A 25,422-nucleotide genomic window follows, 5' to 3' on the forward strand; every position below is an offset into this window, starting at 1 on the left:
ATCCCACATATGAGGGCCAGTGACACTGCCCTCTACAGCTAAGATGCTGAACAACAGCTCAAACTGGAGCTGGGCTGCCGTGAGTCGCCGGGGATGGCTTAGGCTGCAGCCCCTGCTGCAGTGGGTTGCCATGGGCTACCATGTGTAGCCGGCAGCCAACATGAGTGGCCAGCAGCCAGCGTGAGCGGCCGTCCAGAAGCCGGCGACTCTACCGGGAAGAGCGCAATGACGGTGCCAACTTGGGCCAGTGAAGCAACATCCTCCACAACTAGACTGAAGAACAAAAGGACAGCAACTTGTCTGTTCCCATCCCCCAATAAAAAAATGTAAAAAAAAAAAAGAAAAAAAAAGCAGCAGCACTGATAGATGCTTCAGGAAGAATGAAACCTTGAAAACATGCTAAGTCAAAGAAGTCAGTCACAAAAGACTACGTGTAGTAGTATCATTTCATTCACATGAAATATCCATATCTACAGAGATCAGTATGCTAGGCTATGAGTGTATGTGCCTGGGGAGAGGGGGAGTGACTGCTAAACAGTACAGGCTTTCTTTTTTTAGAGTGATGAAAATGTTCTAAAATTGACTGTGGTAAGGATTGAGCAACTCTGAGAATATACTAAAAACAGTATAGTGAACTGTATACTTTAAATAGATGAAATTTATGGTGTGTGAATTATGTCTAAATAAAACTTTTAAAAAAACAATGTATATTTGCAAAAAACAGATTTACACTTGCAAAAAGAAACATTGTTGAGGTACACAGAAAATGATTCTAAATGATTACTGCTGCTGATGGAAGGAATGATCCACCTTCTGGGATATAAGTGCTGAGAGAAAGTACAAATGAAAGACTCGGATGGAAGCAAGACTCCTCCTGAATGATCTGGCACTTAAAAGAATACTTAGTGAAATAGATACTAAGGAAAGGTAATACTCCAAGGAAATCTTTCTTTTCTGTAATCTAATGATTAGACAACAAATATTCTGAAACTCTTCTAGACACATTATAGGAAAATGTAAATAGAACGGTCTCTATGATGGCCCCCAATGATCCCACCTCCTGCTAGTCACACCCTTGGGTAGTCCCCTCCAAGACCATACCAGGTTTGCTCTGTGTGATCTATAGCATATGGCAGAAGTTATGGTGCGTCATTTCCAAGGTTATGCTGTAAAACACTGCAGCTTTCATTCAGGCCGGTTTGTCTCTGAATACTCATTTTGGGAGAAGCCAGCTGCCATGTTGTGCCCAGCACCGTATCTTGCCAATAGCTCTGAAATCTGGAAGCAGATCCTCCAGCCCCAGTTAACCCTTCAGATATAATAAGTACAGCTCTAGCCAACATCTTGTCTGAAACTTCATAAAAGATTCTGAGGCAGAACCACCTGGCTAAGCTGGGTGGATTAATGCCCTCAGAAACTGTGTGAAATGATACCTGTTTGCTGTTTTTGGAAGCTAAGCTTTGTAGTAATTTGTTTAAAAATAGATAATACAGTTATTAGTTTTATAAGGTTTTCAGTGTAAGAGATACAAGCAAAAGGTCACGGTAAAAACCTTGCAATGTTTACTTGAATTGGATATATCCATATGGAGATCTAAATTTTTGAAAAGAAAAAGTGGTATTTTCTAGGTTTGTCCACTAAAATGCCCAGAAGCAATAACTCAATAGCAATATGCACATCCAATGAACAGAAAATGATTTCGAAATACTGTTTTTCCCAGCAAAAAGAATCAGGATGCCTTGAAGGAATACTGATTCAGATCTGGGGTTAGAAAAAGATTGGCCTGAGACACCTTATTTGTTAGCAGAAAATATGGAAGCTATCAGAAACCAGTGAGTAAAAAAAGAAAACGGACGGAGGAGCCAATCTGAAGGGATTGCCATTTATCAAAGATAGGACAATGGGGGTAGCAAAAATAATAATTGAATAAAACACAGTGAATATATAAAAGTTTATGAAAATCTATGCATTTAAATTTTTTAAAAATAATAATAAGGGGGGGGGGGAAGAGAGCCCCATGCACCCTTAAAAAAAAAAATCCAAAAAACAATTTCACTGGACACTATTGAAAGAAACAAAGGCACCAACTCCTCACTGAAAATTGGCACTTAAGCCAATTTTAAGCACTTAAATATAAGTATTTACCCTAACTTTTCTGCACAAACTATTTCGGGATAACCAAATAGCCCTAGTTGAAAAGTAGAATCCCTTACAGAATAATTCTAGCTAACGGAGAAAAAAATCACTGTTTTCAAACTCATAATTGCAGTTGTTTTCAAAGTATGGTCGCAGATCAGCAGCATCACCTGGGAACTGGTTTTACAAATTGCACTAGAAATGTAAATTCTCAGGCTATGCCCTAAATCCACTGAACTAGAAACTCTGGGGTGGGGCCAAATAATCTGTATTTTTAACAAACTCTGCAAGTGATTATGATGCACACTAAAACTTGAGACCCACATCCCTAATTTAAAAAACGATGTTAAGCATCAATCATCAATGAATTAGATGAAAGATTAATAGAAAACTTGACAACTGAAAAGGGGAGAATCAGGCTATCACCACCTGGGCCCTTAATCACTCTAGCTAAGGAAAATTTCCATACTTTTAAAAGATAGAAGGCCGACCGAGCTTGCGCAAGAGTGCGAACTCTGAGCAACAGGGTCGCCGGTTCCATTCACAGCCTGAGCTGAGCAGCCACTGAGCTGCCAAAAGGTGGCAGGATGGCTTAGCTAAAAAAAACCAAAAAAACAAAGATAGATACTAGGTATGTAGCAATGAAATGGCATGATGTCTGGGATTTGTTTTAAATAATTAAGCAAAGAAACAAATCACAGCTGAAGTAAATATGACACAATCTAGATAATTATCGAATCTGAATGATGGACAAAGCCAGCAGTATCTAATCACTTCCTATCTCCTTAGTATATCACCTGTTTACAGCTGATGCTCTTTGCAGTGCACCTGTTCTTTCTTATTAGAAACACCGCTATAAAACTGACTGAGGTACCCTCGGAGTATATTATTTCTCCTCTCTATCAAAATGTCAGTGTCTCCTGAAGTTAAAGTGCACGTCTCACATCAGAGAGCTGTACTGTAGTGCTTGCTTTCATTGCAATTATCTTTTATATTTTAACATAAAGACATTCCCATTGCACTATTTTAAGTGATCACTAAAATAGCAACACCAGGTAGCAATACATGAACATCTTAATATTAACCTCATTCAAAATAGCACTAGAAAATTTTTTTCTTCCCTGAATTTTTCAGGCCCTCAGCATAAGATTAATCCTATAACTAGGTAACTTTAAATTATCTAAGAGTTCTTTCAACAGGATCCAATGTTCTAAGGCAAAGATAAAGTATATCATATTTGTAAAAACAAATAAAAACCATTAAAAGTTTTAATTATCATTCAGAAAATTACAACACTGAAGAAAACTTATTAATATAAGAAGTGAAATTTTTATGTCAGGAGTATAAGACCGGGCATTGAGAAGTGTCATTTTTATACAAGTCATTCAACTCTCTATTGTGTCAATAAAATAAATAGCAAGTAATTGTTCTCAATTACCTAGATGGCAAAAAAGGGAACCCTTTAGCATTTTTCAACATTAAAAGACTTCTTTTTAAGATAATTTCTTTTTTTTTTATGAAGGCTCTTTAATCACAGAAGTACAGGATGCTAGAGTATAAAACACTCATTTTAAAGATGAGGAAACATCCCCGTAGTAGAATTTTGATGGTTTCTGAAGTGAGCTGCTCTCTCTGTTCTTAAAAGAAATTCTGGTTCGGGAGGGATTTTATGTTAGGATAAAATAAGGTCAGGAACTTTGGTAAATTAATTTAGCAAACCTTTTCAAATTTAGCATTGAAAACTTCAAAATTCAATTACTCTTTTTGAAGATCCTAAACAATCACAACTGTATTTCTCCTTCCGTTTTTGTTCATAAAAAATGCATCAGAATACCTTATATAATGTTGGTCATCAAAAGTCAATGGACAACCTCAACAGGAGTCAAAGCTGAATCCCAAATACTTATTCATTATAAATTGACTTACTTAATTCATGCAGCATGCAGACTACAAGCAAACACAGGCAGGATTATTCTCACCTTTACCTGCTCTATATGTCTTGGCTTGATTCACTGGCATGGGCGTCATAGGTATAGGGTATAAAGGCTTGAGGGATTAAAAAAAAAAATGATGATTAGGCTCTCAAGATAACATGAATGTATTTTACGACTCTCTCTTAGTTGCACATTGCTAAGAGAGAGAGCTCTGAGGTTTCCTGATTCTGAGTCATTAAAAAAACTAAATCACACTCATAGCTAAAAGGACAAACCCCACAGTAAATCTAAACCATCTTTCTCACCAGAAACATTCTCAGGTTTAGGTCCTTATACTGACACACCCCACCCCATTCCACACCTACACCACATCACTGCATGCCTTCCCTTTGTCAAATACTTCTGTTACATCCTCATTGCCTCACAGAGTGCTTGGTATCAAGTACAAATAACTAGTGAGGGTAAATGAGCATCAAATTCTATGACTTACTTGCACGCCTGGGCTCACTGGGACTGGATACATCATATTTGGTGCAAAACAAACAGGTTGAGTATAAACTGGAGTTGGCTGCTGATGACCCACCATAGACGGGCTAGGTTGTGCTTGAGGACGAGGCGAAGTTGGGGTGGTAGAAGGCTTTGGCTACAAGAACAAAAATCAACTATCTTAAGGTGAAAAGCTACCTATTATTGCAATTTGAAGACTGATTTTCCCCACCTTTTTAAGTTTTACTCATTTTTAATTAGACCTTTTTAATGAAAAAAAAAATCTTACAGAAAAACTTTCACATTTTTCAAATAAAAGAAAAACACTTTGGTAGAAAGTAGAATAACAGTAACAGTGTATCTATAAACCTGAGAGCCTAGCTAGCAACCATCTTCAAATTCCAAGTCAGAAAGATTGAAAGATTCGCACCAGATTACATCTAATTGATGACAAAACAAGGATCTCTCCTGCTCAAAAATATTCATTAATGACCATAAGAAAAGGAACTTAAACTAAAGTTGTTTCAGCATACTGTAACTGAATGTAAATGTCAGGCATGAGAAAAGGAATATTACTAATAATAAAAATTTGTGTTTTTTTAGAAGATAGATGATTTTAAATAGGAAATAAACTTACCTGAGAAAAAGAACGAGGGTTGAACTCCTTTGCATTGGGATTCAATGTTGATTTCCTCACTTGCCTAAACCAGAACAAAAATTACAAAGGTCAGTGAAATCTGCATGGAACTTACGTTTCTCTAAAGCCTTCTATACATGACAGTTCCTTTTTGGTTGTTGGTAAACATATATTACCTTTAAACAATTCTTTCTAGAAAATCATTAATCCTCTTTATTAAAACACTTACATACATTATTTCCCACTCCTCAATCTAATAAAAACTGGCCAACACAGGACAAATTTTTAAAAAGTGTAATATACAATGCTTCTCTCAAAGTCAATCAACAAATACTTGAACTGAAAACATAGTAGCCCCTTACAGAATATCCTTAAAAGCAATCCTTAATATACCAATTCTTTAGCATGTAGTATTTATTTTTTTTAATTGGGGAACTGGGAGGATGGGAACAGTGCTGGGGAATTGGGGGAAGGGGAACAGACAAGTTGCTGTCCTTTTGTTCTTCAGTCTAGTTGTGGAGGACGTTGCTTCACTGGCCCAAGTTGGCACCATCATTGCGCTCTTCCCGGGCGAGACACATCAGTCGCCGGCTTCTGGACGACCACTCACTGAGGCTGCTGGCCACATACAGTAGCCCATGGCAACCCACTGCAGCCGGGGCTGCAGCCTACGCCGTCGCCGACAACTCACGGCAGCCCAGCTCCAGGTTGAGCTGTTATTCAGCATCTTAGCTGTAGAGGGCAGTGTCACTGGCCCTCATATGTGGGATCCGAACTGGGGCCCTCTGGCGTCCCAAGCCAGTTCTTAACCATTGCGCCACTCGGCCGGCCCCCATGTAGTATTTTTTTAATGTGACAAAATGTTTCCTACATAAAATACCTTGGGAAGAAGTATGGCTAACAAAAAAAGTTTTGCCTCACATCAAGAATAAGCACTCTCCAACTACAAGCTGCATTCCAAAAGTTCATTTGTAACTGGGCTGTATGGAACCCAGAACACATAAATCAATAGTGCTTAGTTTAGGTTTTAAGGCGAGACCATAAAAGTCCATTTAATTGATAATATGTTGGATATGCAGAATTAAGTCTATCTTAACATATCTAACCATTAACTAAAATATTGTTTCTGATGGAAAACATGATGACTTCCACGGAGGGGCCCCCAGATACCTCTCTCTTGTTGGCAGTGGCAGTTCTTACTCTTAGCAGAACAGCCAGGAAGTGGATACTGACTAATATCCAGGGGATATAGGTCCCAAAAGCCAGTCATTTTTCAATTCCCTGTACATTTACAGAAAAAGCCTTTATTTATGTCCAGTCTTTTTTTTTTTGCCTTACGGTGCAAAAATGAGCACAGAAGAGTATAGGGTCCAATGACCTAATTTACTTAAGATGTCATTTGTTTAGACCAGTTACTTGTAAATTGAGAGCTACTTATTAAGCAGTCTAAAAGTCCAGATAGATTCTGGAGTTGGAAAGCCTTGGACACCTCAAGAAAAAGTGAAATAAGTAACAGGATGTGCTAAATGTCAGGTTTACTCACTCAGCTGCGTCTTTCTTCTCCTCTTTATCATCTTTGTCTTGTTTACATCCTGGACTAGAAGTCTGAACCCCTTGGGACGTGACCTCAGGTCCCCTCTTGTGCTCCGTGTTACTGAGGATTGAGGGGGAAATGCTGGGGCTGTTCGGCTTGCTGCTGCCACTGGTGCAATTGCTGCTGCTATTTTCAATGAAAGAATCCTTAGCATTGGGTTCAATTTTGTCTTTGATCAAATCTCTTGATTTTTCTCCCTCTCTATTTTTGTTTAGCAGTTGATCCATAGATTCAGAAGTAGAACTTGGCTGTAACTAAATAAAGGAAATAATTATACTTAAATATTTTAAGTAACTCTAGTAATCAATTTTCTCGTGAGCATAAGCAAATATTATTTGTAAGCATGAAACATACTGAATAAGCTTTTTCATACTTTAAGAGTAGTATCTTTATAAGGCAACAATAGAATGTCTACACAACACAATCATAATCAGTTAAGCACTCAAGTGTTTTAACCTCAAAAGTTAAATATTTACTAAGTGCCTACTATATGTCAGAAACTGTGCCATCTGGGTATGGAAAATATGAAATAGTTATTATCTTCCCAAAGCTTAGCATCTGTGTGAGATCAGACACTTAACAAAACGGGGTAAAATGCTATGGGATTCTATAGGAAAAGGCAACTCACAGGAAAAAAAGGTCTCTCAATGAAGTGTCATCTAGTTTAAAGTGTGAAAGATTCTGGGGGGAGGGGGAAGCTTGGAAAAGGGAATGGTCTAAGCAAAAGAAATGGAATGTTTAAAAATTCAAGGGAAAGGGAAAAGATGGCCCCATTGTGAAACAGAAGAACACTAGTGGCTGGATTAAATGGTGGGCACATTTGCAAGTCAAGAAATGACAAACTCACCCAAGAGGAAGGAGATGATAAAGGAACTTGAAAGCTATGCTAATGACTCTAGCTTTTCATTCTCAGGATAATGAGCCACCACTGAAGAATTTTAAGCAGAATTTAGTTTACAAAGATGAGCACAGCAGCTTTATGGAAAATGAGCTGGAGGGAGGCAAGTGAGAATGTAGAGACCATTTTAGCGTAATGACCTGGGCCTGGCCTCGAGAAGTGACTTCGTGGAAAGTCAGAAGTAGGTGGATTCAGAGGGAGACGTGACCAGACATGTCAGTCACTTCAACCTTCTAACCGGAAGTAAAGGAGGAAACCGCAAAGCACAAGTACCCACAAGGAGAGCAGAAGTCAAAGACATGAGTGAAACAGTGATGGGGTTTTTAAGATTGCAGACCAGAAATCAGGGGTACTACAGCCTGAGGGTGACGTAAGATGCCATAGTCCACAGAAGAACACAGGGACAGCTGAAGGAAATGACAAGAAAGAGAAAGGAAAAGGGCAGCAAGTAGAAGCAGCCAAGGTGGAAATGAGAACAGAGCGCAGCCCTGGGCACTTGGAAAAGCAGCTGCACAGCAGAAGGGGCCTCAAGGCTGGAGAAAGACACACTGTATCCTCTGCCTCAGGATGGGCAAGCCAATGTCAAAGTCTCACTACGAGGCCCTTGGCGTCCTGGCAAGCCTCATCATCTCAGGGGCAGCTCAAGCTTCACTGCATTGCCAATGACAGGCTGTTTACTTGGACCTAGTAACAATTTAAGTCACAGTAGAGGCACTTAATGTTTAAGCCAGCATTTGTTCACAAAAACCTTTAGTAGGGGCTACACAGACCAGCTGTTCTGTAGAAGACTTCTTTAATATTTATCACAGGGGTCTTTGAGTGAGGCAAAAATGGAACTTTTGTTGTTATTCATATAATGGTAAACATATCTACAGTACTCATTATGGGTTGGACACTGTTCTAAACTATCTTCAAACTCATTCAGTCGTTACAAAAGCCCTATTTGATATAGATGCTATTACTGTCATCTTATAAAGGGGGAAAATAAGGCACAATTCATGCTTTTGAGCATTCTGCTATTATTTCTTAACCGCAGTGTACAAAACCTAAGGAAAAACTGAGATTCTTATTTTTTCCCCACAATGAACTGCATTTTTGTAAATGGATGATATAAAAATGCTTAGTAATGTTTAATATTTATTTTTAAAAATTTTAACACAACACTTACCCTAAAATCATTCTTAAATTTCTTTAAGTCATCAATCTGTTTTCTATGCTCAGAAACAATTGGTGAGATACCTGTAAAATTAACAACTATTAGATACAGGTTTATTTTTAATCTTTAACTTAAAATTCTTTTAGGACGGGATGTTAGAAATGAAAACAAGCTCTATTATGAAAATAATAACAATTTCAATATATTAAGTATAGACTGGCATTTGTCAAATTATGCATGTAAATATGCACGATACTAAGAAAAAGTGATAACCAAAAATACTCTGTATCAGGCATGAGGATCAGACGTACTCCTTTCTATTTCTACAGTTATATTGGTTTATCAGAAAAGTCATGAAGCATTTCTGCAATGAAAAACAGAAAAAATACATCATAAGGGCCGGCCGAGTGGCTCAGTTGGTTAAGAGCTCGCTCAAGAGTTTGAGCTCTGAGCAACAGCGGTTCGATGCCAGCCCGAGCTGAGCAGCTGCTAAGCTACCAATAGGTAGCAGGATGGCTCAGCTAAAACAAAAAAACAAAAAAAAAAAGAAAAAATACATCATGACTTTTCCAACAACCCAATATATAAAGATTTTTTAAAGCTCTAACCTTTATTTTCAGCTTTTGAGAAGCTAGGTGATGTCTCATTGGGCTTCATATTTTCTTTATTCCCTGCAGGAGAGTTCTGCCTCTGATCTTGAAGCCTGGGATCCTTAGCTAGAAGATAATTTTTTTAAAAATTCAAAGTTAGATAGAAGTTAGGAAAGTAAAATGGGAAAATATTCAACTATTTTGATCTATGTTTTTGAAAAAAAAATCCATTTAAAGAAGCTTTTCTCTTTTGCAGACATATGAAACACAAATAATTTTATTTATAGTGATATTTATTACCCATAAATGTTAACCTTAACAACACTCAAGAGTAACACATAAGAAATTAGCAGTATTACTTAAAGAACTAATTTCATTTACTTAAAAGTTTTACATGTGCACACAAATACATACCTATGAAAAAAACAACATAGCAGTTTTCGGGTAATGTTAAACGTGTAACACTGTATGTGCTTCACAAATGGCCTTATGGGTCTGGAAGCCCTTTCTTACATACCCTCAACAGATGGGGTAACAGCTCTGTTGGATGCAGGACTGGCAGGCGTAGGAGATGCAGCTGGAACCGGCATCGCTACAGCTTCAGTTGGAATAATACCAGCTTGGGGAGAAGCAAGAACTGGTCCACTAGGAGTATTTCCAATACTGTTTTGTCTGGGAGACCTGGGTCTGTGAGTTTTAGGGGATAATCTTGGAACTAGGAGAAAAAGAAATGTTATCCATTACATTCTCAGCTCAAATGTCACTTCCTCAAAGAGGCTTCTCTGAAGATCTAGGCAAAATAGTCCTATCCAACCCCCATTCCCAATAACTCTTTATCCCATCACCCTGCTTTCTTTTCCATAGTCTTAGGAAGAGCGGTGGTAATTGAGAATACAAATAGCTGAAAAACAGCAACTACTAATACTTAAGTACAACTGTAGTTTTTCCTTCCAACTAAATTTATTAATTCTAAGGGCAGTACTTTAAATGAAGTTAGCAACTGCATTTCTAAGGCAAGATAAATGCCACTTTAAATAATAAATATAGCAACATTCTCTACTAAAAAGTAAAACTGTTTCTTTAAAAAAGCTGTATGTGTGGAGGGGAAACCACCCTAAGAAGCAGACTTATTCACTTCTCTTTCAAATAATAAACTCAAACACCTTTTAGCAGCTTGCAGCTGATCCTATATGCTCTTTCTTGCCACATAAGATCCATTCTGCAGTCATTAAGGAACTCAAGCATTCAATGTAACCCAAAGGGGAAGACAATCCAAGGAGGAGTTCATATGTCACAACTTCAAAATAAGTATCTAGTAGGTTTCATATTCCAGTATAACATTTGTGGAGCTCAGATTCAAAGATTTAGAGAAAACTGTTTAATTTGCTTCATGTTAGTGGTTCTTCTTTTTTTTTTAAGCCACGAGGGTCATGAAAAAAACTATTATTCAACAATTGTCATTTTTCAAATTAGTATAAAGAGCAAACCTGTAACACTGTTCTGTGTGTATCTCTAACAACTATGCTTTTCTCTCTCATTTCTATAATCATGTTTTACTCTCAAAATTCATTTCCAGATCATCTGAGTATGTCAAATGATTAATGGTGCAACTGAAGAAATATTTTTAAAAATTCTATTTTGTTAATTGAATTGTTATTTCCTTATAATTGAAGACCAAAGAAGAAAATAGAAAGTACAAAGGAATTTACAATATAATTATGCATACATGAAGCTGAGCAGTGTATATCAACGGAAGAGATTTATGAGTTGGGTATATTTTTGTTTGTTGAGCTTAAAGATCTTTTTTCTTTTAAAGGTTCTATGCACTGATTAAGATAGGCTGTGACCAAAAGCCATAGTCAGGGCATGCTCTAATAACTCTCCACAGGTATCATGGAAGCAAAACCTAAGTAGCAAAAGCAGTCTTAGCCTAATTGTAAGATACTGGCAAAGTGTACTTTTTACACTTTCATAGCTGCTGTCAGCACATTCCTCAGGCTAGTCACAAATAAAACTTGGGCCCTTCATGTCTGATATTCCTTATAAAGGAATTAATCCCATATACAGATGTTAAAAAAAAAGAACAACACTATAAGCCCAAAATAATGTTTGTGGAATGAATCAAGTTGCTAACAAGATAAGAAATATGGTCCCTCCAAACAGTGTTATGCATTGTGTTTGACTTAATGTTTGAGTGGTACTTTATAAAACTATTTAAGAAGTACATTTATACTTATGACTATCATATGAATCTCTTAACAAGTCCATAAAGTAGACTGGGTAAAAATCATTTTACTCAATGAGGAAACTGAAATGCAGAATGATCACACGATTTGCTCTAACATATGGTAGCAGTAAGTGATAGAGCCCAGAATAAACATAAGTTTTCCAATTCCTGGTTACTCCATTTTTATTCCATTTTTAATATATACACTTATACTTCCTCAAACAGAGCTTGAGCTCAGCCCTTTGCATATCTAGCAGAATTACAAAATGAATGCTGTCATTACGTCCAAGCCAAGCATTACCTACCCCCACTGACCACTGATGACCACGTGCCCCCTGCGGGACTGGTCCTTGCTGCTGAAGGAGCAGCTGCTTCACTTGGTGGGGTATGGGATACAAATTCTAGGCCACTGGAAATGGAACCCCTGCCAGCAGATACTCTGTGATTTCGAGGGTGTCGCTGGGCCTTTGGGGACATCCTTGGAGGCCCTAAGAAAGGAACAGTGAACATCACATAAATGCCACAATGTCCATCAGTACTACTTTTGTGCTAAATATACAAACACCCCATTCACACACACCCCATTCTCTCTCAGTTTCTCCTTGGTTAAAAAAAAAGAAAACGAAAAAAAGCCATACATATTTTGACTATATTCCTTCAGAATTAGTTTGTAGAATGACACAGTTTTATAAATAAATTTTATTTTATTTCCCCTTATTTTTAAAGAAAGGGAGGGATGAAATTGGTGGTAGGAAATCAAGTAAGATGTCATAACTCTTCAAAGGTTTTTGCAAGTTGTTTAACCTATATCCATTATTTGTAAGCATATAAAAATAAATATAATGTTAACAAAAGTTATGGCAACATGATGGAATAATTTTCAATTTTACCATATACTTTTAGTTTTTTCCCTTAAATTTTCTATATTACTTTTAAAACTATAAAAAACATTTTTAAACAAAAGATTATTAAGCCCTATATATCTTTGTACTATTGAAATGTATGTACATACACTTCTTAAATTTCTTCAAAATCTTAGTTTATCTACCTCTTCTGCCATGGTGATCAATTTTACAACCTATGGCTTAAAACAGTCCTAGCCTATAAGCAGTTTCTCAGAATTAACAGACTGTGCGCTGAAAATTCCACTGTTAAAAAGCATAACTTTTAAGACCAGAATAATTGACATTTGGGGAAGAAATTTGCACTATATGAATTATCAAAATTCTACCTCATTAATTGTCACCCCAATTAGCAATTTCCATTTCTAAAGAAGTCTGCTGTGCTTTCAAACAAAACAGTCAGGTGAAAACTGGACAGAATGGCTCTTACCAGAGAAGCCTGGCAGTGCTAACACTTGGCAAAATTCATTCTTAATGTCAAAATCCAGGCTCCTCGCCCTCACCTGGCTGCCACTCTTTATGTTAAATTAATGTGTGTCCTCATTAGGAACTGAATCATGGACACAGTCTTAAAAAGAATGTTAATTTTATATATTATAGTTTTCAACTGTGTGTGTGTGTGTATAAAATAACATGATTGATTTATATCAAAGAAGGATTTAAGAGGGTACTTGCATGTTTACATACTTTTTAACATCCCTTTTAGAAAAAGGCTGAGAAAGTAGGTTGGCCTAGATCAATGAAATTACATTGTTACTTTAAAAAAACTCATTATTTTTGGTAATATATCAAATACTTACAGAAAAAAATGTATTCCCCTGTATTAAGCTCAGAAAACCATTCACTGTATTTAATAGTTTTAATTCTGAAGTTCACACTTAAAAATGCTTCAGTGTCACCTAACTCCATGACCAGAAAACATATTTTAATTCACATTACTTAAAAAGAAAAATTAAATGCAGCATCCCTGAATAAGCAGAAGGTATACTTCTGTGTGAAGTCAGTCCACAAGCAGTCCTTACAGCTTACTGTAGTGAAGACGTTCTCACTCACTAAGGAGTCCTGTTAAATCTAACATATTCTCGTGATATGAACATCACTTATTCAAACAATGGACCGTAATGAATACTTCAACAGAATTTAACTTTTTGTTTAGTGGCCACCATTACAGGCACTTTTGAATAAGGAAGTAACCTTGGAAATCAGTGCAACATGCTGCTGAAGGTTAACCACTTTAGTCAAGATCACATGATCTTCCTGACTGCATGGTGACAATTTATCAAAAACAGCCAACAGTTTTCCCCAGGGAAGCACTTCACTCCAGAAAACTGTATTTGTCTCAACATAAGCTTTATCAACTGCAATTTTAATAAACAAATCAGATTAAAATTTTAACACAAATACCCTAAACATCAAAAGAACATTATCATTCAGAAAACACGTTTTTAATTTATGCTGTATTTAAATTAAAATGTGACCTTTCTACAACACATTTATGTATTTGATACGTTGCAATGGTGAATTAGCATCAAATACTGAATGAACAGTACAGAATTTTTTTTTTTGACAAGGGCAAAAAAAATACTTAAAGATTAAAATTCATACATGGCTTTTATTAACAATTTTATATTAGATCAAGGACCTCTTCCAGATTAAAGCAGGCTTTCACTATAAAATACTGCAAGGCTCTTTTCTTAATTACCCAAACAAAAAACAAAACTTTGTATTGTAATCTAAGGGTTGACACACAAAGGCCCAATTGCATGGAATGTCCCTCTCAAAAAGGACCCCTAAACCACCACTCCTGCCTATGGCCAACAGGTATGTTCACTAGTACCCTGGCCAAGAAGCTGTATAATAACAGGTTCTACGGTCAGTCCCCGGATGGGTGAAGACAGTTCACTGTTTACCATTAACCACTTCATAACACTGTAAATGGGAGGGAGAAAACCCAGGGCTGTAAAGGAGCATCAACACCAGGCAGAGATAATCCCCCACTCTTACAACTGAGGATAGTTCATAGCGTCACACAGCATTTATCAAATTTCTCTCTAATGAACAAAAGGTTAATAGAAACAGTTTTAATAAACTAAAGTTAAAACACGGAAATTATAGGTTATCAAATAATGAAGAGGAAACTATTTTGTAATTATAAACTCACATAGGAGTTAAACAAAGACAAACAAAAACATGAACAAATTGTGGTATTGTACCTTCTGAAGACATGCGTTTAGGCATAGTAGAGACAGGAGCTGGAGAACCATGAGCAGAGGGGTGAGACGGGGGTCTGGATGGCCGCGAGGGGGGCCTGGAGGGCGGCCGTGTAGGGGTGGCGGCCCGAGGTGGAAGAGAGTTGGGACCTGACTGGTAGCGAGAAGGTGGGCGAGAGGAAGGAGATGGGCAAGGCGATGGCCAGGGAACACCTGACAGAACAAATGATATGAAGGAAAGTATAAAAACTAAAGAAAAAAATGAGGGAAAAAAGTAAACAGAAAAAAAAGTAAAATGACAAAAATGATTTCTTGTACATTTTAACCCTTTGAGGACAGTCATTTGATTTGTGATAAGTTTTAGCATAACTTAAACTGACATAAATTCACATTTTACTTTAACCTCCTTAAAATTAAATCTGTTTAAATGAATACACGTTCCCAAAGGGTTAATTAGGATCTACACATACTATTGAAGAAGACAGTTAAGACTTGGCCTATTAATCCTGCTTCTGTAACTGTTTCTCAGTTATCAATATTAAAAGGAGTATTAGCATATACTAATTTCACACAATAAATCACAACACTCAGGAATAAGATTATTTACATTAGTTTTAGCTTTTGAAACATAAAAATAAGCAGCAGATATTATATATCCCATTAAAAATGCTGGTTTCTCATAACCATCTGTGATTTTCATCTAGTTATACTTGAACCTAAGGTTCAGTTTGAAATCTTATTAAAGCAAGTCCATTTAAGTAGAAATAAAACATTACTTCTATTTTCTAGTCACAGGAGTGACAAAAATTAATATTCATTACCCTTTCAAAAAAACATTTCAATCTTACCAAATAGAAAAAGAAGGGGGACCTTCTATATAATTATGCATTTTATTTATCTAGGAGATAATTAACTTATCTAAGAGACTGCTTAATAAACAATGCAACTACAGAGCAGTCCATGCCAAATAAACTGACAATGATGGATATGCACAAGTCAAAATACAGCTAACATGTAACATTTCACTTACCTTAATATTAGGGAATAGCCCAGGTCTCCTCCCCTTAGGGTTCCACACACTTGAGTATCATACATTTCCTAGCCCCCTTCAGGTTTTCTACTTTGAAAATTCTGTTCATGAACAACTAAAATTCTTTACTCAATGAGCAAAGAAATTTCAAATGCCCCCACTAAGCATAGAAAATACTCAAGAGTGTTCATTTGGAGAGGAATTCTGGAGACTCAATGAAAACAAATGAAATTGGAAACTTAGTGTTCTCTATTTTTCTAATTTTCCAAACTTCGATACCTAAAATAGAAGCCCCATTTTTCTCCCTTAGTAACATACTATTGCTATTACTGCCACATTTCCATACTGTTTACAGTACTGCTGGTCTAGTATCTCTGACTTATATGAAAGATCCATGACCACTGAGCTATTTTCAATCTAGATTTAGAGGTACAGTAAAAAAAAAAAAATCTTCCTATTAAAGATGCAAGTTTCTTTTACTTAAGCTAAACTGCAATATCAACCTTTACATTAAGACTTGTTTTTTAAAGCACATTTCTTTCTTCATTTTCTTCATGTGACTCTTGGTCATGTCTTATATTCCAAGTTACCCCAAATCCTTTCTTTTAGTAAGCAGAATGTAAATATACAAACAGTAAAGGAAAATAAATCTATACTAACCACTGAGTGTTTCACCCAGATCAGGATTTTCCATATAAACTACGTGTAAATAATTTTATCATTTAGTGTTTTTAAAATTGAGAAAGCCTATGCAAAGTTTCCAATTTCTTTACATGTGGAGTGTTTTTTGGCCAAATGAATGTCTTTGGTTAAATTTAGCACTTTAACATAATACATGAGTATTTCATCATGCTAAATACATTCCAATCACATACTAATTTTTTCTAATTTGATATCCACAAAGGCAAATTTAAATAATTTTGAAGCAAAAACTACTCCACAGAAATCGTTAAAAGGTGTGCACATTCTTATTAATTATGTAAACTTGCAAATACTTAGAAAACTATATATATTTGATAAACGACATTGACAAATCTGGTCAAAATACTTGCCTCCATTAACTACTCTTTGGTCTGAACCAGAATTCGGGTTGAAATCTGAAGTGTGAGAGGTGGGTCTTGATGGCATGGAGCCCGATCCAGGCTGCCCCATACGTGGTGAATTCTGTCTCCCACTTCCCCAGGATATGACTTCTCTATTTCGTTGTCCAGGAGGAATATATTTATTTTCCCTGAAAATGAGAGAGCCTCTAAATCATTTTACCCTAATAGGTACCAGGCCAATGAAACAAATCTAAAAGTAATTTAGGCATAAAGGTGCTTGTTATAAAAAGGTTAAACACTTAACCAAACTGCCTCACTCCCAGACACCCCTGTTCTTCCATCTTACCCTGAGTTCCAGCCTCTGTCCTTTCCTTTCCCTCAGATTCTCCTCCTAAGCACAACATTTAACAGATGTGTGTTCATCCTCATCCTACGTGGCCACTTCATGGCTGATTCTATCAATCATAGTCTGTCTTCTTGAAACTGTCTTTTTCCTTGGCTTTCTCTACTTTGTTTTCTGAGATCGCTTCTCTCTGGGCCTATCCATTGGGTTTTTCATGGCTTCAATCTCAGCAATATGATGAATCCCAAATGTAAACTGCCAGTCCCACTGTCTCAATATCTCCCACTGAACACTTTAATTCAAATCACCAGATTCTAAGCTGTGAGTGTCTTGAAGATAGGATGTCTATCTTACTCTATATAGTAGGTGCTTCTGAACACATTTAAGAATGAATGAAAGACCTGCAAACCTCTCAAATGCAATAAATTTTACAAATGAACTCATTGTATTTCCCCTCAAACTTGCTCCATGTTCTCTATTTCCATTACAGTACAATCATCAATCCACTTAATTATCACATACACCTCCGGGTCACCCCTGGATTTTTCTAACGTTTCTATCACCAGCCCTGGTCTAGCTGGTTGCCAAGTTCTCACACCTGACCTATTTCAAAACACTAACTGGTCTCCATGTTTCAGCCAGTTCTCAATGTTCCAGAATTCCTTTAGTGTGACAAAACCAAGTCCTTTACTACCTCAGTTCCTATCACCAGCTGCCACCACTGCACCCTGTATCCCAGACACATGAAACAACGAGCCTTTTCCTCAGCTAGCTGGGTTCTTTCACATGTCTTTTCACCACGTGAGGAATTCTTACTTCTCTGAGTGACGGACAGTTCTACTACCCTAGCACAAAATGTCATCTCCTCTAACCCTACAGGTTATGCTAGTTCCTCCTCACCCTGAATGTTGCTAGCACTTTGAACACACCTCTAATCTAAATGAGCTCTTCCAGACCTTTGCTTGCTCATCAATGTATATCCACCCTTGGCTGACACTTGAAAATTATTTTCCAAGATTACTATAATCTTTTCTCTAATAGAATCTTAAACCAATTCCATTTGCATTCTCTGCCTAAGCTACATTAAAGGAAGATGAAATATAACATACACCTTCTCAAACAGACCTTGAGTTGTGTATCCAAAATACTGCATCATGATTTCCTTTAAATACCTAGTGTTTATGCTGTGGCCCTCACGTTCACTGGAATTTCTCTGAACCGCTGTGTATTTTTCTTCTTCGCTCCTATCATCATTTTCCAGGGCCACCCGGGCTTTGTACTGGGCACTTGATTCAATTTCTTCTGCTAATTGATTTGCTCTTGCTTCTCGTTTTAAAAATTCTTCTGAATTATCCCTTTCTAAGGGTACCCTGAAACATAAGGAAAAGAAAAAGCAAAGTGAGTATATTTTAATGTCAAACTTATGTATCTGTCACAATCAACTATTAAGAGTTTACAGTTTGAAATGCTGGTAAAACTGTAAGAGTTATAGTGATCTATTTATTTATAAATCAAATTTTGAATTATTTTATCTTTTCCTTAGAAGGATCTAATTTTCCCAAAACTGGTTGAATTGACTATTCCCGCATAAACTCTACATTTGCAAATTTGGAGTTTTTACGACTTAAAAACAAAAATAAAATTTGTTTAGAGCATAAATTTAGGGTGTAGGTAAACTACACATATTTCTTGTTTCAAAGGGAATGCATCGGCCTAGGTAGTAACAGGATATTGCTTCATAGAACTGTTTAATTTAAACTCCAACAGAAACATTTATTCAACTTAAACTTTAAGTTGCTGAAAATCAAAGACAAATGTACTAAAATAAAAGCAAACTTTAAAAACTTACGTATATGAAGATAAACTGCTATCATATGTAGACACTACACCATAATTTTCTTCATTATATCGAAACATATCATTGGGATCCCATCCATTAGACTAGAAGAAAACGAAGCTCATTTTTCAAAATGACAAAGTATTTGTCTTCTTTAATTCAGTTACACTCAATATCTACATTAACAATATCATACTAGCAAATCTAGCAAATTTAAAAAAATAGGCAAAACCTTCCTTTAGGAATGTTTTCAGGAAAAACTTTTCTTCTACATATTGGCCCCCACAAGTTGGTAAATAATTATATAAAACAATTATTTGACAGATTATGAGTAAAAGTTTAGAACATTTTAGTTACTTCATAAAGTAAGCCTTCAGGTTAAGATGCTCTCCTTTCCCTACTCCTTGGCAGCCATCTTTCTATAGGATATTTACCTGAAACCTTCTTGACTTGACTGATCATCATGTCAGTGCAAGGCGAGGGATGCTTTTTGACAGCCAAAAATATTTCTAGTGTTTTGGGGGAAAACACAGCTTTCCCTGCTGCATCACCATTTCAAGGTGGGAGCACAGTACTAGACCCTGCCATCCTCCCCTTCCTCCTGGGCATGCTCAAAGGGAAGGCAGCATGACAGAGTGAACAGGCAATTAATTGCTGGACAAAGTCACAACAGCTGTTTTAGAACTGGCTTTGCCATTAGCAGCTGTGGGTCCTCAGCAATGAAATTCTGGGCCTTGATGACCTAACCTGTACATAACCGTTATCTATCTCAGAAGAGAGGACACACAATCACCCAAGCAATGTTGATGGCAACTTCAACACTAAAGCTTGCCTCTAAGGCCATCTATCAACCTTGGGTTCTTCTGTGCTACTCCAGATAAAACTATAATGTAATTCAAAGCAACTCTTTAGTCTTAACACATGAGCAGGAAATCAGTGACCTATGGAGACTATAAGATTACTTTAATATGTGCTCCATGCAAAAAATCTAAACCATGTGGAAAGACATCCAATAAAAAGTACCCATCTTCCAATCCCAGTATGCATACCCACCATTAACTTCTTGGGCATAATCCAGACATTCTCTATGCACACATAAGAATAGAGTCAGCTCTCTTTTTAAAAAATTCAAATAGGTTCTTCTTGTTCTGCAATTTGTTTTCTCTTTTAAGTCTTCGATCTCTTTCCATATCAGAATACTATTCTTTTTTGTGGACACAGAGTATTTCAATTCAATGGAGATACAATAAATCTATTTAACTCACACCCTACTGACGGACAGTTAGGATGTTTCCAATTTTTCACTACTAGAAACTGCTGCAAAAAACATCCTCATACATAATTTTTGCATGTCTGCATATCTTATGGATATATTAGGGCACAAATAAATTCTCAGAGGTAGAATTGCTAGACCAAAGTATATATGTATTTTAGATTTTGATAAATATTGCCAGGATGCTCTCTAGAAAGCATCTACCAAGTTATCCACCTATCAATAAAAAGGAATGCCTGTCTCCATGTCCTGCATACAGGTGATGCACTACACAGACCTGGGAACCTTTGCATTAGGTTCTATACAATTTTTTCAGGACTGAAAACGAATAATGTGTTACCTACACATTTCCAAATAATCATGTGTTTCCTGTGTATTTATAACTGAATAATGACTTAAAGATCAAACACAGATTTGTTATAAAGACTTCTCTGTAATATTCAATGGAAGATTCTTCATCTGATTCAAATTTTGCTACCTAAACACTCATTTTTGGCAAGAGACTTTGCTTTCTATCTTTACAGAAACATAATTTACAGAATCCTAAAGATCGTCTTTATTAAGCATCTGATTTATAGATGATGTGTTATGGGAAAAGTAAAAATAATATATGCTAAGAGGCTTTTAGAAATAACAGATTTTTGTGGAGAACGATCCTAAGTTTAAGACCAAGAAATTTACTTATTGCTTAAATTCTAATGTTACCTAACTATATACCTTAATAATTAATTAGTACATGGTCCTCAGACAAACCTAAAAGTTGTACTTCCACCTCACCTCTAGGTAAAGTCAACAGATAATTAAGACACCACTTGCCTTAAGCTGCCTTACTCAGCAGAGCATTCAAAGCAAAATATGCTGGCATCTCTACTTTCTCATGATTTCCAATTTAAACTTGTAAGCTGCTTATTATGACTTACTCTAAAAACTCAGAAATAATTCGTAAGCATCCCAAAGAAACATTTTTCTGTATTATTGCCCGGGGAATAGAGGGGTTTTTTGTGTGTGTGTGTGTCTATATTAACATTGTTTGCGGGAAACGAGTAAACTCATCGTATAGAGAAAAATGCCCGCTTACAAAGTATTAACACATTAAGACTGCTGCTTTAAATATAGTCACAACACCAACAACATACTTAAATTAAAACCAAGTGATAGGAGGCCGTACCACATTACATGGCCACAGTCTGATACTAAGCCAAAGGTTTAACTTACGACGTCATTTTCCAAAGCTTCCAGTTCCTCACTGGTAGTGAGTTCACCTGCATCCCAGGGCTCCAGGTCCTTCTCTTTGTGTTCACCATTCACCTTAGCACTGATAGCAGAATCAGTAAAAGCATCTGCAAAGGATAGTCCTGGTTGAGAGATCATACAACCAACCAGACAATGGACTACACTATACACATATAAATTATCAAGAAAGATGTATGCTAAAAAATAATTATGGAAAGTGAATTTCTGATATAGAAAGAATAACATTAACAGTATACTTTTGAGTGTGTAATGCTTCTAATACTATAACCTTCAAAAAACTTAATTCAGTAAATGGCATCATAGATGATTATTAATGAAAGTATGCTTTTCCATATAATTTTAAGCCACATGAAATGTTTTAATGTATTCACAAGTCTTTGAACTATATTAAAAATAATTACTTTGTGTTTCAGAAGCAATCCAGAAAATTTCTATCAATCCATCTAAAACAAGATCTCTTTTGTTTAATGGACCCAGTAATTAGATATACCCTCAGAGCTCCTGCAGCCAAACATGGAAAGATTTTTTAACTTTCCGAATCCATGTCTATATGCAGGCATCAGTATCCTAACATACTCCTGCCATTAGGAACTGAAGCCACTCTAAGTGACCCATCTCTTCACAGAACCCATTTTTCCCTATAGCCACTTATAAATTTCAGCCCTACAGTGATATCTGTCCCTGGAAGGTTCAGGTGGCAGGCCTATCTGGACCTCCTAACACTTTCTCACTTCTTGTCCTCTCCTCCTCTGCTAATGTTACTGAGGTGCACTAGCTTGTGAAAGCAACTCGGAACCAGCATGTTCAGCCGACAGGAACTGTCTATCTCACAGTTGTTATCCAGCAAAAGAAATGTTTCTCTAGTTGGGAGTTAGGACCCAGCTAAATAAAGGGAGCAATGAGAGCATTGGAAAATGCTTTGGAGATAGAGGCTTGCATTTAAATGGCTGGACCCACAGGGTATCACCTAGCACAGGGCTTGGCAGTGATATTTCTGTTGATCTGGTTCCGCTAAGAGTACTGGCTTTCAGCCACTGTGCCCTCACTCTTACTGCAAAAGCAGCCACCAATGATGAGGAGGAAGGGAAGAATCAACAGCTGTGTCCCCTTCAAGGGACAATTCCAAAGGGATTTCTGATTTGGTGCTGCTTCTCTAACTATCATTAGTTCCCTAAGTGGGCAAGGTGATGTCAATATAAGAAATTCAAGGCAGTAAATTTGGGCACGGCACTGCAAACCTAGCTTGCTCTTACCACCTCTCATCCCAAACTAGGCGTAGATGGGTGTGTATGCAAGGGTGTGTGTGTTGGGAATAAAAGCATTAATTGCACCAATGGGCTTAGCTGCCTGCTCTACCAGCAGCATGGCTCCCACTGCTAACAATGATAAGAGCCAAGAGCGTATCAAGGGGGATCCCCAGAGCAGCAGGCCTCAGTTGGGAGAAGGATGGAGTTATTCACTGGAAAATGACTACATTTTGGAAAAGCTTTCTAAGAGGTTCTAACAAACTGATGCTATCTTCAGAATGCCATCTTCAGCTGGAAGCCACTGATGGCCCTAAAAATAAAAACATGGCTTTACATGACACTCACGTGAGTAAAATCCAACTCTGCATGCTCTTAAAGTTACACAAATTCTTGGTAAAAATTAATTTTGCCATGTGTATTTCCAAGAATGTGAAATGCTCCAAGAAAACATCAAATAATAACTTATATTAGGATGCTGAAATCCCCTACTTTAATTCTCATAAAACTACAACAGAAAACTAAACTACAGGAAAATTCCAAATCAGTAATGTTATCTTCTGTAAGAACAGGATTATTAATTTATATTTAAGATCCTATTAATGTTTTAATCAGACTAGTTTTTGAAAAGCATATATTAAAGTGAATAAAGCATTTACTTAGATGGAAACCCAGCATTAAAGCTAACACTCTGATCATTCCCATATTAAATTAAAGCTCAAAGCAGCAAGAGGTTTTTTTCACAGAACTACATAAATGGACTTTTTCTCACTGCAGGATGTGTGTATGTATGTCAGAGTATGTAGGAAAGACTAACACTGACCTAAGCTACCCTGAAATTCAAAGATTGGAATATAGTAGGAAAATACTTTAAATACACTTTTATCAGTGTTATTCTAAACAAAATCAGAACGGCTCCCTGAATGAGCCAAGGTGGAAAAGCAAGCATCTAATACTGAGCCAAGTTTCACTCTGCTGATCAGTTTAGGTTGTATTAAGAGGCCATTTATTAAGTAACCTACTTGCAATCCATTCTTATTTTAAATCTTCTTTTTACAATACCAACCTTATAAAAGGAATTAATTATTCACATGCTGTTATTTAGCATTATGGTTTTCTTTCAAAGCAGAAATGGGGGAAGGAAAAAACGCAAAAGTGGGTTTCGGTTAATAAGGAATGATATTCCTTGACTTTAAAATTTCTCCAAAAGAAAGTCCCTTTTTAAAGATAAGTAAAGAGTTTAGGGAAAGATGTGCAAAAAAAAGAGAATCAGCACAAAATGAGACTATAGTGTCAGGATGATGGGGAAACCCTGGTCATAAATACTGTATTTCAACCCAACACTGTATTATTAGCTAGAAGGAAGTAACACCTGGATATTCTACTCTACACTACTACCAATATTCGCTACTGTAAATTCTGAAAGTGATATTTTATTAACAGCCATGTTTGGATTTTTGAAAAACATTGTTGGTATTAAATAGTACAATGTTGAAGCTAGAACTTCTGCAAAGTACAGTAAGTCAACTGGCTATAATCTAATTGCAATTGTGGGAATTTGCATGCAGATTTTTCTAATGCCATAAGTCAGAGTATATTAATTTTCCATTATCCTTTATGGTAAGAAACAAAAGCATTATAAAAGCAAGATGCAAGAACACAGAGTGACTGTTAGAAAAAGGTTACCTGTTTCTGAAGGAACTACTGGTACAGAAAGAAAAAAAGAAAAACAATAAAAATTATCAGATAAAATAGATATAAATTCGTCATGTGCTTCATTCCCTGCCTTATAAACATCCAATTTACAAAGATCTCTAGACAACATAAGGAAAAGATTATTGGTTCCTAGGCCCCAACCCCTCTAATGCTACCCCCACAGCAGGAGGCTCTCAAAACCTTCCCTGCCTTCTGAGTCTGGGCAGAAACCCAGTGATTCCGGGCCAGTAGTGCCACCTTGTGGTGATGGGAAAGAAATGTCTCAACCAATACGTCCCCTCTCATGGGTATCCATCAGCCCCACACCCAGGAAACAGGACAGGTGCTCTGCTCCTCGTTTTTTCCTTTTACCTCTCAGTCAATTATGACTCTGAAAAATCACTCAAAGTTGTCTGAGAATGTTTTAAAGGGCCAGAATAGTGGTGACATAAGTTAAATACTAATGACATACTACTATAAATTAGTAAATATAAATTTTAATTTATTAAAACTACAAAATGACATAAAGCTAGATGAAATTGAAAATCATTCAGACTTAACATCAGAAACCCTCAAATATGCTTCCAGAAAGGTATTCACCAAAATCCTCTGCTATCCATTTCATCTCAATTAAATATGCTTTTTCTCAAACACTGAAATTCTAAATTATAAAAAATTATTTCAATAATGTTGTTTTGATCAATTATTAAAACGTTGACTTTTTTTTAACAATTCTATACCATCAGTTATACATGGACCAATCTATACACAATAGAGAATTAGTTACAGTGGGTGCGAATGTCACAACCAAGAGACCATTTTTAGCATTTATTAAGTATCACTGAGTTTGGATGAGCTGGGGGGTTCATATTTGACTAAGATACAATCCCTGCCTTTTCCTGCAGAAGCTCCCAGTTATAGGGCAGTTACAGA

The 25,422-nt window shown here is 36.6% G+C and overlaps 1 protein-coding gene across 13 annotated transcripts in view; it reads right to left on the reverse strand.

The window, feature by feature from the left end:
- ATXN2 (ataxin 2) overlaps positions 1–25,422 on the reverse strand; it is an 81,694-nt gene that overhangs the window by 20,989 nt on the left and 35,283 nt on the right. For 5 of the 13 annotated variants that reach the window (XM_019641608.1, XM_019641610.1, XM_019641601.1 and 2 more), the window contains exons 5-18: positions 24,481–24,498; positions 21,512–21,636; positions 19,036–19,127; positions 18,359–18,556; positions 16,853–17,031; positions 14,774–15,019; positions 11,964–12,146; positions 9,949–10,146; positions 9,450–9,557; positions 8,854–8,924; positions 6,737–7,041; positions 5,194–5,257; positions 4,561–4,713; positions 4,116–4,182 (exon numbers count right to left, since the gene is read on the reverse strand). In XM_019641608.1, coding sequence (XP_019497153.1) covers positions 4,116–4,182; positions 4,561–4,713; positions 5,194–5,257; positions 6,737–7,041; positions 8,854–8,924; positions 9,450–9,557; positions 9,949–10,146; positions 11,964–12,146; positions 14,774–15,019; positions 16,853–17,031; positions 18,359–18,556; positions 19,036–19,127; positions 21,512–21,636; positions 24,481–24,498 — 2,007 coding nt within the window. The remainder of the gene's footprint in view (positions 1–4,115; positions 4,183–4,560; positions 4,714–5,193; positions 5,258–6,736; positions 7,042–8,853; positions 8,925–9,449; positions 9,558–9,948; positions 10,147–11,963; positions 12,147–14,773; positions 15,020–16,852; positions 17,032–18,358; positions 18,557–19,035; positions 19,128–21,511; positions 21,637–24,480; positions 24,499–25,422) is intronic. The other 8 variants (XM_019641612.1, XM_019641609.1, XM_019641603.1 and 5 more) reach the window with 7 other exon arrangements.

Source organism: Hipposideros armiger, unplaced genomic scaffold (assembly GCF_001890085.2).
Source record: "Hipposideros armiger isolate ML-2016 unplaced genomic scaffold, ASM189008v1 scaffold_62, whole genome shotgun sequence".
NCBI lineage: Eukaryota > Metazoa > Chordata > Mammalia > Chiroptera > Hipposideridae > Hipposideros > Hipposideros armiger.